The sequence below is a fragment of the Carlito syrichta genome, unplaced genomic scaffold (genome assembly GCF_000164805.1).
Source record: "Carlito syrichta isolate Samal-C Ts95f unplaced genomic scaffold, Tarsius_syrichta-2.0.1 Scaffold305809, whole genome shotgun sequence".
Taxonomy (NCBI): domain Eukaryota; kingdom Metazoa; phylum Chordata; class Mammalia; order Primates; family Tarsiidae; genus Carlito; species Carlito syrichta.
The window spans coordinates 194,145-210,808 of record NW_007249905.1 but is presented as its reverse complement, the minus strand read 5'-3'; the positions used below and the strand labels follow the sequence as shown (position 1 = coordinate 210,808).

Genomic DNA, 16,664 nt, shown 5'->3' with positions numbered 1-16,664 from the left:
AACACTTAACATCCACTCTCTTCGCATTTTGAAGTTTCTGAATTATTAATAAAGCTTTCAATGAACTCGTGACCTTATTTAGAAGTGACTTAATTATATTTGATTTTGAATAAAATTTTTATTTTTCTAAGCCTGGAGGTAACAGTATATAATGAAGCATCTGCTGTTCACAATGTACAAATGTTTGAATTATCAAAGCACACATTTCAAAAAATCAGATTTTCCTGTTATGCGTGACAAACTTTCCGAAGTCTTCAAAGTATGAACATGTTTTTTGTAAGACACATATTTTTGACATCTGTGGAACAGATTTTTATCTCTGTTGACATCTATCTAGTATTTTTCTTTTTGATAGTGATGCCTTATTTTAATAAGCAACTATAAAAATTTAGCAAATAAGAGTTATTGTTTGAGTTACTCATATTCAGTAGTTGATTTTATTGTTCCTCATTCATTAAATTATTTTATTATGCATAATTTTATCCTGGCAATTTTTTTCTATTTAAAGTCAGTCTTGTGACAGAGATTATTATTATGCAAAAAATAACCTGCTTCAATATGTTCACAAAACATGGGTTGGAGAGACTGTAATGTATTTCTTCCTCATAGCTTTGTGCTTGACTTTTTAAGCAAGCATTGCAACTTGTGTTTAATGATGAACCAAGATTTTTCGAGAAAGAATGAATGCCCATCATACCTCTTTTATTGAACTTTCCATAACATCCAAGGGAAATAATGCACAGGCCGAGTATTAGGGTCTATGAGAGATGTTTGTCTGCTATCTACCACTGACACTGCTGTCATGTAGCATGTCACAGCAACTATGGAATAAGGGAGGCTGGAAATTGTGACATTAACAAAAAGCTGTTGATTGGATTCTTAATGCTGTAAGAGATTTTATTTATTTTATGAAATGATGAGTTTTGTGTTGATGAACTATAGTTTCAAATATTCATTTTATTGAATCTAAGGTTTTCTATCCGGTAACGTTAATGTGCATTTATACATGTGTTGATAGAGTCTGTATCACCAAAAATATACCTGGAAATGGTGCATTTCTCTGTCTTAGGGCAATAAGGACTCATCATTTAATATATTTTTGTTTGCTTATCATAACATCTATTTAATTACTGTTTATTTAAAAGTAATTTTAGATGACTTAAAAGGATATTATATAATTATTTAAGCATTCATATTAGAAAATTCGAGTTCTTAGAGCACAAGACAAAATATTATAGTGGGACCAACACCTGCTTCTTCATTTGCTACCTGTGTAACTTCAGATAAGTTATGTAACCTCTCTGAGCTTTTTTTCCTCCTTTGTAAAATATCTCCCTTGGAGTGTTGCTGTAAAATTGATGTTTAAGACAGAGTAGGTGTTTGATAAGATGGTTTTCTCATCATGTTTTAAGATGCTGTCAGACATCTTCAAATGTGCTTACTTTGACAAATAAAATCTCATGTATTTGACTAAGCTCTTAGGGTGATCTTATTATTAATAGTTATCATTTATTGAGCATTCAGTATTGTGGAGTTAGGTATGACCTTCGTGTAAAGTCTTTTATAACCAATATCTTATTTCATCTTTGTAATTATTTTTATTCTATAAGAAAAAGGGGCTTCTGAATTATGTAAATGTGCAGTTATTAGTGTAGCCTTTAAAGAACTGCCTTTAAAATCCCTATGGTGATAAGCCAAGATTTATTTCCAAAACATCATTCATATGTAAGGAGTTACTGGTGTGTCCATAATTGCATTGTAAACATCTTGCACATGTTTTGTTCTATGTGAATAGCAAGATATGCATAGTCCTAGTTTATTTATTATAGACAAATCAGTGTGTGAATGGATAAAATTATCGAAACAATTTGAATAAGAATTTCTTTTAATGGACAGATTATTTTAGTTTTTCTAAGGATGTTGAAATGTTGCTATAACTGCAAATAATTTTTATTGCTTCATAAATATGCAATTAAAGTTTGTAGATATTGATATTCTTCAAGAGTTTCAAAATGTTCTACTGAAGGGCTTCATTTCAGTATTTCGTTTTTCATTTTTCTAGCAGAAGCAAGATTGTCTGTATTCTATATCCCATGAATGTTTAATATCTACTTTTCATGAAAATTTTTATCTTTTGCTTTTTGAAATACTTACAAAACAAGTGTCAAAGATTGCTTATTTTTAAATGCTAACACCTCTATCTCATTTATTTGAATGTTGGAATTGCATAAACATGGTATTATATGTTGTTTTTCTAGAATTCTTGAAAACCTATCAAATAAAAAGCAGTCAGTAATTATTTCATACTTTAAGAAGTTCATCACTGTAATAATGTAATGATGTTTTTCAAAAGTGGAAATACAGAATCATTCCTGTTTGAAAAAATTAGTAAGACAGACTTTTCCGATGAATCTAATAGGAAACATAGATAAACAACTTTAGAGAAGAAAAATAAAGTATTTCTTAAAAGTTGTGAAAGAACATTATATACAATTATATATTAACACATTGAAATATATAAGCAAAATTAATAATTTCCTGGAGAAGTACATACTTCTGAAATTAATTCAAGAAGAAGTGAATAGTCTGATGAGACATTTAATTAAAGAATTCATACATTGCTCAATTTTAGATCTAGGAAAGCCTTTGACAACAGCATAATAAAAACATCTATTTTGTACATGAGACTGTTGGAATCCAAAGTTTTTATGACAGACTGAAAGCATCCTATTCATTAGTTTTGCATTTAAGAGGTTGTGGATGATTCTTGTAGAAGAAAAATTCACGGTAGATATAGATGTCAAGACAAAAAGATGTGAGCCCACAAGAAAGAAATTGAATGTATAGTTTCATCTTTTGACCACAAGTCAAGAGAACAAACCAGTAAGAATCTATAAGAACAACCCAATAAAAAGGAAGCTGGTTGGTTAGTCAAAGATAGAGTCTTCAACAGTTTTGCAGGCTAAGAGATCATGTATATAAGATAACTTTAAATAATGTTGACCAAATACAAAATCAAGAAAGTTACTATCCTAATTCAGAATTGTGGTTACTTTTGGAATGCTTTGCCACTAAAAGACTGGAGATATTCTAAATTTCATATTTTGTAACCCAGATTAATCTGAGTTATAGTTACATGAGTGTATCCACTTATAAAAAATGTGTCAAGTTTTATTTTCATATCTGTTGTCAGTTTTTTAAAAAAGTACATTTACTTATAAAAAATTAAGACGCTTTATTTCATGATATATCTACTCAAAATTTACTCCCCCATAATAATTACTATGCATCAAATCTTTACAAACATATGAGGTAGGTGCTGTTATCCTCATTTCACAGATGAGGAAAGAGAGGCACAGAGATTTCTAAGTAACAACCAAGTACATGAAACAGTCAGCATATGAACTCACACAATGTGACAACAGGGACCCACCTCCTGGCTACTCTGTGACATTGTATCTTGATAGGGGTAGGACCCTCTTTGTAAGGGATGGGAGTTGACAGAGTCAGGGGGAAATTTCAAGGTGGTCAGCAGAGGGAATATTAGACATGAATAATGTAGATAATCAGTACCTCACCAGTGGTGTGGAAGGCAAGGTCATCAGGTAGAACAGAGTTAAGGAGGAAAGTCTGGACTTGAGAAAGGTGGAAAAGATTATGAGGATTCCATTATGGAAGGAGCAGAAAATATTGTCAAAAGGTAGCCTAAGGTAGTCAAGGAAGTGTTCAAGCTTTGGGGTCAGAAACCATGTTTAACCCTGCTGTCCACTTCTGGCCATGTACATTGGCCAAGTTACTCTGTCTCTCCAAACCTTGTGCAAATAGTAATCATGATCTGACCACATTATATTGTTTTGTATCATTAGGAAAATCCTCTATCCTGCTTTCTTCTTTTTAGACTTTCTGTACTATTTTTTATATTTAATTTTCTCCATGACTTAGAATTGGATTGTCAAACTAAAAAGAAATAATGAATAAGATTTGATGGTAATTGCACTGAATATATTGACTGGAAGAGATTAACATTTATATCATATCAATGATCTCAATTCATGTAACACATTTTCCATTTTTTCATGTTTTCTTTTGTCTTCAATTAAATGTTGTAATTTTCTACATGAAATTCATACACACTATTGTTAAATATACTTCAAAATACTTTATAGTTTTTGTTTATATTATGAACAGATGCTTTGATTTTATCTGATAATTTTCTCCTAGCAACTTTGTTCCATATACACAATTTTTTTCTCAGCTTCTATAGAACTTAGATTTTTTAAGGTTTTTTTATTTTTCTATTACTCTATGGTCTCTGTTCTTGTTTCTTTCTTTCTTTGGTTTTTTTCCTTTTTTCCATGTTGGAGGATTTTCTCAATTGCCTAATTATTCTCGACTGTTTATTCATATATAAAAGCAAAGTCCAAAAATGTGATTTGTAGCTCTATGTGAGTGGATAGACTTATTGAAAGAGGTGTTATCACAGTATGTTCACCAAAGATTAACCAGTATATGGAGAATTTTTCCCCCTTTGGGAGGAAATTGTAATATCTGATATCTGAGAGAAGAGGTAAGGGACAAAGGCAGGAAGTTCCTGTGGTTTAATATATACACTTGTATCTGTCCTGTACACCTACCCACTAGTGAGATTAGCATCTAACTTTAAACTCGACCCATTTAATTATTCTAGAGACTAATCCTCCCTGCGACAGTGGTAGACTATGTTGAGTAGGGGGAAAATACTGAGTTTCAGCTATTCTGTATATAGATTTTTCAGCCAATCTCTCTTTTTCAGCCCCATGTAAACGTGTGTTCTTTTTCTGTTTCTGGTCCCTACTATTTTTAAGTATTAAGCTATTCAGAAGTCTACAGAGTGAATTGGTTTTACTACAATAAGAATTTCTACTTCCACCCCCACATCCTGAAAGCACTTAGGCTCTTACTATCTCTATCATTGTCAGTTAACGCCTTCTTTCCTCAGAATCTTTTGAATTTGTCAACACCTTGAGTTCACTGTGTCTTCTGCCTAATCTCTTTTTCTTTGTAACTTAATAACTTGGACATTTGAGTGTGTTTAGGAGGGAGAAGAAAGATTAATCTGTCATATTTAGTTATACATTTTGAATGACATTTTCCAAATGGTATTATTGCAGGAAAATTATTTTTTTATCTTGATCTTCGTGCATAAAAAATATAGGGTTTGGTTTTGTTTTATTTTTTGAGTCAGAGTCCCACTCTGTTGCCTAAGTTGGAGTACACAGGCACAATCACAACTCACGGCAGCCTTGACCTCCTGTGCTCTGATGATTCTTCTGCCTGTCTTCCAAGTAACTGGGCCTACAGGCACACACCACCACACCCAACCTTTGTTTTTTTTTTTTGTAGAGATGAGGTCTTGCTATGTTGCCAAGGCTGGTCTTGAACCCTTGGGCTCCCAAAGAAAAATACAATTTTAGTATGTTGCTCTTGCACTCAGTCACCTTGTTGTTTCTTTTTATTATTTCTAATAGTTGAAAAATCTGTTCTCTTGGATTTTCTAATAAGAATATGCATTATTTGTAATGACAATGATATTGTCTATTATTATTATTTTTTCTTGCACCATTTTGGTGGGAAGCTCTTGTACAATTTAGAATAATAGAGGTGGTGGTAGACATTGTCCTCTTTTTCGTGAGTGATGGGAATCAGTCTAATATTTTCCTACTAAATATGATTTTCACTATAAGTTTTAGAAAGATAATATTTGTTAAGTCAGAATGTTCACCTCTGCTCATAATTTGCAAAGAATGTTTTTAAGTGATTATTTTGGTTTTGAATTGTATTAAATGCTTTTGTATTTATTGGTGTGATCACCTGGTTTCTCTTCTTTAATCTGGTAATGTAATCAATTATTTGGTGGTCATTTCTGATGGTGAATCATCCTGCATTACCAGATACATGCTGATTTGATGCTGATTCATTATTCTTTTACTGTGTTTTTAGATTTGATATTTTAGTTAATATTTTCAAATTTATGTTGATAAGTGGAAGTAGCTTAGAATTTTCTTGCTCCTTCTGGTATCACTGTCATGATAGCTTCCTTGCAAAATGAGTTAAATATGTTTGTCCTATTTGCTTTCATTTATTAGACTTTTTCTGTTAGTGATAGGAAATGATATTGAAAACTTTCTGAATTTTTAAAGGGTTTTTAACTTACAATGTAATTTTATTTATTAGTTTTATCTCTCAGACTAATTTTGATAATTTGTTTTTCTAGAAGAATGTCTATAATATATGCATATATTATGTTTTAAGTGACCATTTTTATTCCTAATGTTATTTATTGTGCTTTATAAAAATTACTTTAAAAAATTACAATTGCCCAGGTTTAACTGCTTCATTGGCCTTTTCAAAGTCAGCTTGGGTTTTGCAGACAAATTTTACTATTTTTTAAATTTTCCATTTTGTTTATTTTTTATTTTTACCTTTTTAAAATCTCTTCTTCTGATTTTCTTAAATAGCCCATTTATTTTCACTTTCTCTTTTTTTAATCTATTTAAGGCTATAAATATGCTGAGTTTATAGCTAAATGTCACAAGTTTTCATATATATGTATAATCTTAATTATTATCCAGTTCTAAACAGCTTATAATTTAGATTTCAGTTTCTCTTTAACTCATTATTTTAAAGTTTTTCCCCTCGTGGGTAGAGAATCTTAATTTTTATTTTTAGTTTTATTGAATTTTTGTCTGCAAAAGTGTCCTGTGTGTTATTCACGTTCTTGAATTTATTTTATTTCACTTTCTGTCAGCCTCTGTAAATAATTCATTTGGATCTTAAAGAACTATGCATGCTCTTTTTTGACAAAATATTGCAAAGAAAGAATATTAATCACTTATATTGATGTGTTATTATCCTCCATATTGTTACTTTTCCCTCCATTTTTTTCCTGTGGCTTCCTGAGAGCTGCATGTTAAGTCCTTAGTCTGACAGTTTATCCTTGTAGTTTTCTTAAGTTTTGCTTCATATACTTTAAAACTTATTATTAGGTTTACAGAGGTGTGTTGTTACCTCTGAATCTTCTTTGTAGCCTGCCCCTTTTTTCAGTATGAGATGTCCCTTTTTGAGTTGGAGTCTCACTCTGTCGCCCAGACTGGAGTGCAGAATGGCACACTCACGGCCACCCCAGTGGCGACCTGCTGGGCTCTGGCAATCCGCCCACCTCAGCCTTCCAAGTAACCAGAACTACAGGCACCCGTTACCACACCTGGCTAATTTTTTTGATTTATTGTAGAGAGGGGGGGTCTTGCCAAGTTGCCCGGGCTGGTCTCGAACCTGTGGGATCAAGCAATCCTCTAGCCTTGGCCTCCCAAAGTGCTGGGATTACAGGGTGAACCACCGAGCCCAGCCTTCATCTCTTTTACTGTTATTTCCCAATATTAACATTGTGATATCTGATTTCTGTATCTTAGCATTTGCTTACTCTGGCTTTTTTTTTTTTAACCTCTGTGTTCTCATTACTAGAACTAGATTTTGTTCATTCAATGTAAAAATTTTGACTTTTAGCCAGTTAATTTGAAGCATTTCATTTATTGTGATTTCTGATATGTTTGGAATTCTAGTTTGCTGTGCTTTTGCCCACCTTTAATTGAACTGAAAGAGTTTCTTAGTTCCTTTTTTTTTTTTTTTTTGCTATTTTACAGACATGTTGTTTGTTTCTAATTTTTGTAGTTACCTTAACATTGCTAACAAATTTTCAAGAATATTATTCTATCATCTAGAGTTAATCAGTATTTTTAATATCCTAGAGAAAAACAAAAGAGAGAGAGAGAGAGAGAGAGAGAGAGAGAGAGAGAGGCTTAGAATACTTTTATTTTCCTCTGCTCCCTTGCAATTCTCACCCTTCTTGTCTTTTAACCCTTCTTGATATTACTTTGAATGCTATATGAACATGGCTATATTTTACATTTACTTATTTAGATAAAATAAATATTTATTTAAATTAAACATATTTTATTACTTTCTTTGCCATCCATCTCTTCTTTTATTTTGTTTCCTCCTCCTGGAATTCTTATTTTAGTGATTTGTGTTGTCTAGCAATTCTCTCCAAGAAGATCTTAAAGTAATAAACATTAAAGTTCCTTCCAATTTAAAAAATATCTTTATTTCTGCCTCTCACTTGAATGATAGTTTGGCTGGGTATAGAATTTTTTCTTCAAGTTTATTTTTCCTTAGAATGTTGAGGATATGATCCTCCTGCTTTCTTGTATCCTGTGTTGCTCATTAGGAACTTGATGGCAATATGAATCTTATACTTTGTAAGTAACCTTTTTTTTCACTCTGATATCTTTAAGATTTTTCTCTTTATGATCAATGTTCACAGATTTCATCACAATATATGTAGTCTGTATGTATGTGGTGTGTGTGTGTGTGTGTGTGTGTGTGTGTGTGTGTGTATTTCGTCTTTAATCTATCCTGCAGCCCAGATAGATCTGAATAAGGTCCGAATATTTTCCCCATAATATTTTTTTGAATGCTGCCTTTTCCTCCATTTTCTCTACTTCTTCCTTCTGGAAGTACTTTTAATAGATATTAGTACTTCTGTGTCATCTGTGTATTGAAATTCTTTTCTGCTTTCTGTGTCTTTATTACTGTTCCCATTATCTGTGGTATCCACCTTCAATCTGTTCTCACAATCTATTCCATGGGTTTTTGGAATTCTTCATAGTCTCTAGTCCACCACACTTTACTCTTTGTATTTTTAGAGTTATTTAAAGATATGTCTTCTTAGGATTTGGGGTAAAGGGTACACGTAAGAGTGATAGGTATAAACAGTGCTCAGTTTGCCAACTTAAATCCATTTTCAAGTTTTATAGTATTGTCAATAACACTCCTCAGCTGTGACACCAACAAGACCTGATTGGAGTCTGACACAGATTAAATCAGATTAATTGAATTATGGACATGAGGTGCCAGCAAGTCTCACATTTGGAAAGGTGAAGTGTGAGGACTTGACTGTGATGGAGTCCAGGGTGTACAAGGGACAGCTGTGAAACCAGAGGTCGTGAGAGTGGGTGCAGTGTCAGCAATAATTGAACAGTTCCAAGATATGAACCTGTTTATAGAAGAGAATACTCAGATTTTGAGTTTTATAAGTTGAAAAAGCCCTAGTACTGAGGGAACCTACAGGGTGGTGGATCTTTGGGGGTTTGCTGATGTGTGCTTAGTTCACATAGAAGAAGAGATCAAAGTGTACTGAGCCCAGAAAGGCCACTCTTAGGGAAGCTGATGTGACATTTGTGGAAAATAATAGCATTTATTTGAAAATTGCCATTTATAAAGTTGTATTTTAAAAAGACTCTTTGTATTATTATAACCTAGAAACTATAATATGTGAAAAGAAAAATCAGTACATGCTTCGTTGTGTTGAGTGTTTGATGTACAAAGATTCTTTACATGCTGATAAAGCAAAATGTAGCTCCCTTTCTTTATTCCTCAAGGTCATAGATTTTTCTGTACTTTGCATATAAGGTTATTTTTGTAATTTTACATTTATTTAGTTCACATATACACAACCCTTAGGTTGAGACAGCTTACTACCATCCTTGGAGCAATTTCAAGACATATATATGAATATTCATCTGGCTGCAATAGAATGCTATTACCTGTAGAAATGGGTCTTACTCCTTTAGCTCCAATACATTTTCCCCCATAGGTTGTTGCAACATTATTTTCCAGAGAGACGTGAATTATTAAAATAAATATCAGTAGCCCCAGATTATATATACTTCAATTTGTATTAGAATTACAGAGAATCTTAGGGCATTCCAAAGTAACAATTTCCATAGAAACAGAGAGCAAATTAAAAATTCTCTGTATTCAGACATTGAGTGCTTTATTTTTTCTTGTAAAATTTCAATGTATCTAGTTTTTAAGGTCTAATATTCCACTGTATTTACATTGTTTGATATAATTATTTATTGATATTTTAAAATGGAAAAAGAATAGCTTTGCTAGCACATGCGGTTGAGATTAAACAAACTGGTGGAAGGAAATAAATGTGAATTAGAAAGGGTTGCTAGCATTCGATAGTGAATGGAAGAGTTATTTTTGAAATTCAAATTGGGATCAGGGACTACAGATCAGGAATGAACAAAGTAGCCAGACTGCAGATATTTAAACTGTAGCTTTTGGGGGGGGCGGGGAGGGGGATGTTATCTCAATGTTTAAAGTATAGAAGGAACTACACTTGGTTAAAGTTTCTGAGTTATACCTGAGACTGAAGTACAGATATGGGAGTATATAAGAAATTCGTGAATTAGTTATCTTTATAAGTATAAACCTAAGTACTACGTAGATTTAAGTACTACATGAAATAAGGAAGCACGTGCTGGAAAGTTGGTAGCACCTTTTTTAGTGCTGCTTATAACAATGATAAGAGCAACGGCAGTTGTTTGAGTACTCCCTCTGGACTTAGCACAATGCTACTTAGTTTCTATACAGTATCTCGTATCATTGGAACAACCTAGTGAGAAAATTGTGCTAAAATTCCTGTATACAGAATTAGACCCGGAAAGCTCGTTAACATCTGGTGAATTTTAATAGAATAAACAAATAATATGAATAACTTAGTCCAAAAATTATAGGACTAATTATTGGATATTATTGGATTGTGATAGAGATAGGAAGATGGGAATTATGTTTTATTTCTATGATCTTTGTTTTGCCATTTTCCATTTCTGGAAATAACAAGACTGAAAATGACAAAGGGACACTTTAGTTCTGCTGCTTGTTCCAGTTTATAAGTCTTGTATTTCAACAGGATTTACACAAATAAATTATACCTGTAGTGAAATAAGTAGCAACCTTTACCAAAATGACGCTGCTGATCTTTTTCAGATGAGGCACAACTGATGATCGCACAAAGTGATTAAGTGGCCTGGAGTAAAATATCTATGAAATCAGAACTGTGTATTGCCAGTGACTCGGTTAGCTTTTCAGAATGATTTAATTAGAACACACATTGCAAAGTTATAACACAGAAACAAGATATTAAGTACTATGAAATACATATGTTATTTTTGTATTAGACTATTAGCCAAATCTCCTTGTGTACTTTGCTGATATGCCTTGAGTATCACACTTATATAAAAGCAAAGTGAGTTTTCCTTTTGAAAAGCATTTTCAAATATAATCTAAACATCAACACAGATAAGACAACAAAAACATAATTCTTGGTTGAAAAGGAAGAATAAAGAATGTAGCCAAAATAATTATGTAAGATGTCTGTAACTTAAATTAAACCAAAGAAAAGAGCATTCTTATAATTATATTTAAAGAAAAAAATTCAAGCAAAACAGTAATTTTAATCTCCCTTGAGTTCAAATTTACATTCAGGGCTCTCATAAAAAATTAAATGTGCAAATGGAATTAGGACAACATCTTTTTTCTATCAAAGATACTGTACAGAGCAGAAAAACTGCAGGGTTTCTAATTTCTATAAATAATTATTCTTGTCACTGAGGAGACGTGAATATTGGAAATAAAAGCAATGAGTCAGAGATTAACAATCCTCTGAAGGACACATGGCTTTGCCTCTCCCAAGTTCAGTATGAGTCTCTTTTTGTTTCCACAGAGCATTTGTACAACCACCACTGCATTTCTGCACTTTTTCTTCCTGGCTTCATTCTGTTGGGTTTTGACAGAGGCGTGGCAATCATATATGGCTGTCACTGGAAAAATTAGGACACGGCTTATAAGAAAACGCTTTTTGTGCCTTGGATGGGGTAAGCATATTAATATACTCTTTCATGCTCTTGTTAAAAGGACTTTGAGCACTCATATTATGAAGCAGTAAAGAACAGTAATGCACCCAGGCTACTTTGTGTCTCCCTTGATATGCTGAAGTAGAAATACATGAGAGTGAGCCTTTTTGAGCATTCAGTGGTCATTTGGAACTATAAAAAGCAGTAAGTATGGAATGCTCATGGAGCTAGCCAGTTAACAGTCATAGTGTGAGATGATACATGGGTTATCTGCAAGCAAAAACAAAGTGCTCTCTGTTAATATTTTCAGAAAATCCCAAATGTCTTAAAATGTTCTGAGCCCAAAGCAAGATGGTTCACTAGGCAAGAACTTCCTTCAAGAAAACTCTGAGGATTCCATTACAAGAAATTTCAAAACAAAGAACAAAATTATTCATATCACAGTAGAAAGCCATCTAAAGAATGAATGAAACTCACAGCTAGTTGGTGAGGTCCTCAGAAGTGGAAATATAGAATTGTAGACAGACTAAGAATTAATGAAATCTTTTCTTATCTTATGAGAAAAGTTTTGTTTGTTTGTTTTCAAATTGCCTCATGACATGGACATCTCAAAGATCTATAGCATAGGGTCAATTCTAACAATAGCCTTGTTAATTTAGGAAGCTAGTTTTAGAAAAAAATCCACATATACAACAAATACCTACTGCTTCAAAAGGCTGGAGAATAGGATGATAGAGAGCACCTGGAAAATTACAGATAAGTGACCTTATTACAATACCAAAATAATCCATGCTGGAAAAATAGGAACAAGAACACTTACAGCACATCCATCAGGTTTCAGCAAGGATCTGTCATGCCTAACGAATGTATTAGGACTCTAAACACAAGCTAATGAGAAGGCAGATAATAAGTTTAAGAATGGCTGCGTAATACTCCATCATGTAAATGTATCACACTTTTTTTAACCAGTCTACTTTTTTACAGAAACAAAAAACCGAGTACCACCTGTTCTCACTCATAAGCAGACCCTGAACATTAATCATAATACTATAAGAAAGGAATTGGTTGGACACTGCTAGGGGTGGATGGGGGAGGGGACATAATATCAATAAGGGTACCTGATCTCAAACCAGGCGAAGTATGGACCAAAGGAAGGCCCAAACTTTACCTGTACGATGACAATTTATCTACCTAATCCTTAATTGTACCCCAAATCTTTAAAATAAAATAAAAATTTTTTTAATTTAAAAAAGAAGTTTAAGACTAAGTATATTTAGCCTTTCTTAAAATTTTTGTCTAGATTCCATGACAAAGACCTTTTAAAGTTGAGCTATTATTAAATCAGGGGACACTTATGTCATGAATTAGCATCATAGGTTCAAGAAATACAGAATTCAAATTGAAAGAACACTTTTTTAAAAAATAAAGACTAAAGAGTGGTAATTTGCAGGATTGACAACTACCTTATTTTAAATTGTTACTAAAAATTTTGAGGAGTAGACTCAGAGCTAATATCAAACTACTCTGGGTAGCTAAAAACTAAACTGAAGGTGCTAAATTATCAGAAAATTTGGGGGTGGTGGGCAGCATAGTAACATATGAGTTCTATTATGGGCAAGTGCAACATAATAAATTTAGAAAAAGATTTAATTCTAATTGTATAAAATTAATACTATTAACCTCTCAGTTGTGACCCAGGAGAGGAATTTTTGTTCTAGTGAACTTGGTCCAGTCAATCAAAAAAGTCAACAAATAACATGCGTGAAAGAAGAACAGGAAGAGGAGACTGTATATATAATTTGTACTGTATATATAGTCACGAGTATTTGTTCAAAAAATCTATATATCTCTTTGAGATGTTCTACATGGTTGTTTTTATTAAGCATCATGAAAGAATGTGATGTCACTAGGGAAGACTCACAGAAGAAAGAGAATAGCAGGAAAGATGGGAAATGACAGGGAGAAAGAAGGCACACAGAGGGGATGCAAGCAGATGATGAGAGGAAGAACGTTTAAGCCTAAAGATGCAAATATGGTCTTCCTGCAAGGAAGGCATGACCAAAACTTAAGAAGAAAAACTTTAAACAAAACCCAGTAGAATTCTTTTTATGCTCTTTTTAGAACACAGGGAAGTTCTACTGAACCTGAATGAGGTTAAGTGTGATTCGTATAAATATAAACTAAAAGATGTTAAGTTAGAGTTGGCTTAGGTATGTAGGCAATTAAATTCCCTGTTTCTATGTTCTTGTTATTATAAGTAAATTATGAAGAATGAATGAATAAGATTTATATTTTTGCCTTGTAAGTACAACTTGATGTGGACATACTTCTGCAATATTCTATCACACAAGAACATCTAGGTTTTGCCTTTCTGATTTTATAACTATAAATATCCTTTATTACAGTGTAAACCCCCAGGGAAAAAATAACTTTAAAGATATACTAAATCTCTGTTATTTCTTCCCTTTAAACCTGTGTCAAATGTGGTGGTAACCTAGCAACATCAGAGAAGTGCAGTAAGCTAAAAAACTCAGGTGTCTCTCAAATATTTTTGTTTGTGAAAAAAATTTTGTAACTGAAACATGCTTTGAGAAGTGGCTCATGCAAAGGGCATCATTCAGATTTAAGCATCTAGAGTTTGTCCTTGCTTTTCTTGGGCCAGTATGCACAGTTTTTATAGCTGAATATGAAAGTGTGATCTTGTTTTTCTTGCAGGTTTACCAGCACTAGTAGTGGCCACATCAGTAGGTTTCACCAGGACAAAAGGATATGGCACTGATCACTAGTAAGTCCGTCCACAGTGATGAATCATGTTAATCATTAAGCAGATCTTCAAATAGGCGTCATTGGTCTTGGCTGGCACTGATAATGGCTTGCGTTTTGTCATAGGGTCATTATCAATGGTGCAAGTTGCATTCATGAGGAGTGATGTAAGATAGCTTCAGTGCATAAAGGCTAAGAAGTAAATTCTGTGTTCAGAATCCTTGTTTCATTGCCTATTTCCTAATAAGACATGTGTATTTGGCTTTCAAAATTTTTCAGCATCACTGTGCATGTTTAATCTCAAATACTTTTTGTTAAAACAACTGGATAAATCTTGACATATTTATCTTTTAGAATGTGATGCTGCTCTGAGCTTCTAGTTTCACTGATGATAACATGTATTGTTACTAACCAAGTTTTGTCATGTTAGTTCAAGATTTATTGCTATGTTAGGTAATATACACTAAAAATTATAGATCAAGGGAATCAATAGATTCCACCTTCGAAAATGCCTGGGCTATGAAAGAAATTAAAAGGGAGAAAAGGGTACATGATATCAACCCTCTTATGGTTGCCATGCTGATAAATTTTCTGAGAGAATGTATAGTAAAGTATAAATTTAATATTTTAAAATTCAAACAATGGACTTTCATGTTTTACTTCATCTGCTCTCAAGTTGAGGTGGCAATTAAGAAGTGGGGAAGGAGATGTGCATCTTATTAAAAACACAAGTTTTAAACTTGTCATCAGGTTTGAGGTAGAAATTACCACTAGCTAACACTTCCAGTAGGTTTGTACAAATTGCGGGCAGAACAAGAGATATCATTTTACCTGCCCATCCGAAAGAGTCTTCTGAGAGTTTAAAGAGCTCTGTCATCAGAGAACTTGCCTTTTTTAGAACCATGGAATCTATATTACTAAAAAAAAATCTAGTTGTATATATTGGAGAGCACTGCTTACTACGACACTATCTCCTTAACATATTACCTTTACAGTAGAATAACTGTTTTAGTATGGATCTATTATTTGAAAGGCACTGTACTGGGAATATGAAGCAGGGTTATAGATGTTATCGTTCCTACTTTTTAAAAGTTTATCATTCAAATCAAATAAATTATGCAATTCATTGATTTTACAACTATAAATTCTCTTATCATAGTATAAACGCCTAAAGACAAAAATAAATTAGAAGATATACTAAATCTCTGTGAGTATATCTTGAAAGACATACCAAATCTTAGTCCTAAAATGAGCTTACAGAAAAATGCAGTAGAAATTTAGGGACAATTTCAGAGCCAACAAACTAAAGTGCTCTGTCAGACTAAGGTCTTTTCCTCCAGGTAGTTTATTTAAAAATTGATATTAAATTGTTTACCCTGGAGTGGGGAAGTAAAGTTTTATCTGTCTGCGGTTATGACAAGGAGCGATAATTAAATGCAGACTTAGAATAAACATACACATATTTGTGTATGTATATATTGACATTAGTATGTGTACATATATAATTACTAAAGAAAAATATCTAATTAAGGTATAATTTACATAGAGTAATACTCCCGATCAAATGTATAGTTCTGTGAGTTTTGTCAAACACCCAAGTCATGGAACCACCATCACAATCAGTAGAGAACAATTAATCTTTAGACAGATTCAGGGCAGTTCCTGTGTGGAGACAGCACCCTGATTCTGTGGACTGAGAAGAGATAGTGAAAGGGTCAAATGTCAGAAACAAGTGCATGAAATGGGGGCATGACCCTGTATACACAGCCCCTCCTGCCACCCATCACCTGGAACTTCCTGGGTGCTGCACGTGCAGACTCACCCCTTGAGGCCGCCAGCATCAACCTGCTCCCCCCACATTCCTTCTGTCGTGAGCGAATGAATGTTCCTCCCCAAGTGGGTTATCATGACTCTTTCAAGGCAAATCTACATCTCTTGGTGAATTCAGTCATTGAAACAAACACAGCTGCACTTATTTTTATTCAAAAGTTTATCTTTAGGGAGTTTTCTTAGTAGTCTAGGGGAAAAGTAAAATTAGAAGAAAAAAGACATGCAAATGTAGATTATACATTCCCTGCAATGATAGCTTTTAAACTAATTTCTCCCAGTGTCTCCGTGGCCCCAAGGAAGAGCAGGTAAATGGCATGTCTACGGTTCTAA

The 16,664-nt window shown here is 33.2% G+C and overlaps 1 protein-coding gene across 3 annotated transcripts in view; it reads left to right on the top strand.

Moving 5' to 3' along the window:
• Positions 1-16,664, top strand: part of ADGRB3 (adhesion G protein-coupled receptor B3) — a 731,019-nt gene that overhangs the window by 655,714 nt on the left and 58,641 nt on the right. For all 3 annotated transcript variants that reach the window (XM_008062740.2, XM_008062741.2, XM_008062739.2), the window contains 2 exons: positions 11,612-11,762; positions 14,457-14,526. In XM_008062740.2, coding sequence (XP_008060931.1) covers positions 11,612-11,762; positions 14,457-14,526 — 221 coding nt within the window. The remainder of the gene's footprint in view (positions 1-11,611; positions 11,763-14,456; positions 14,527-16,664) is intronic.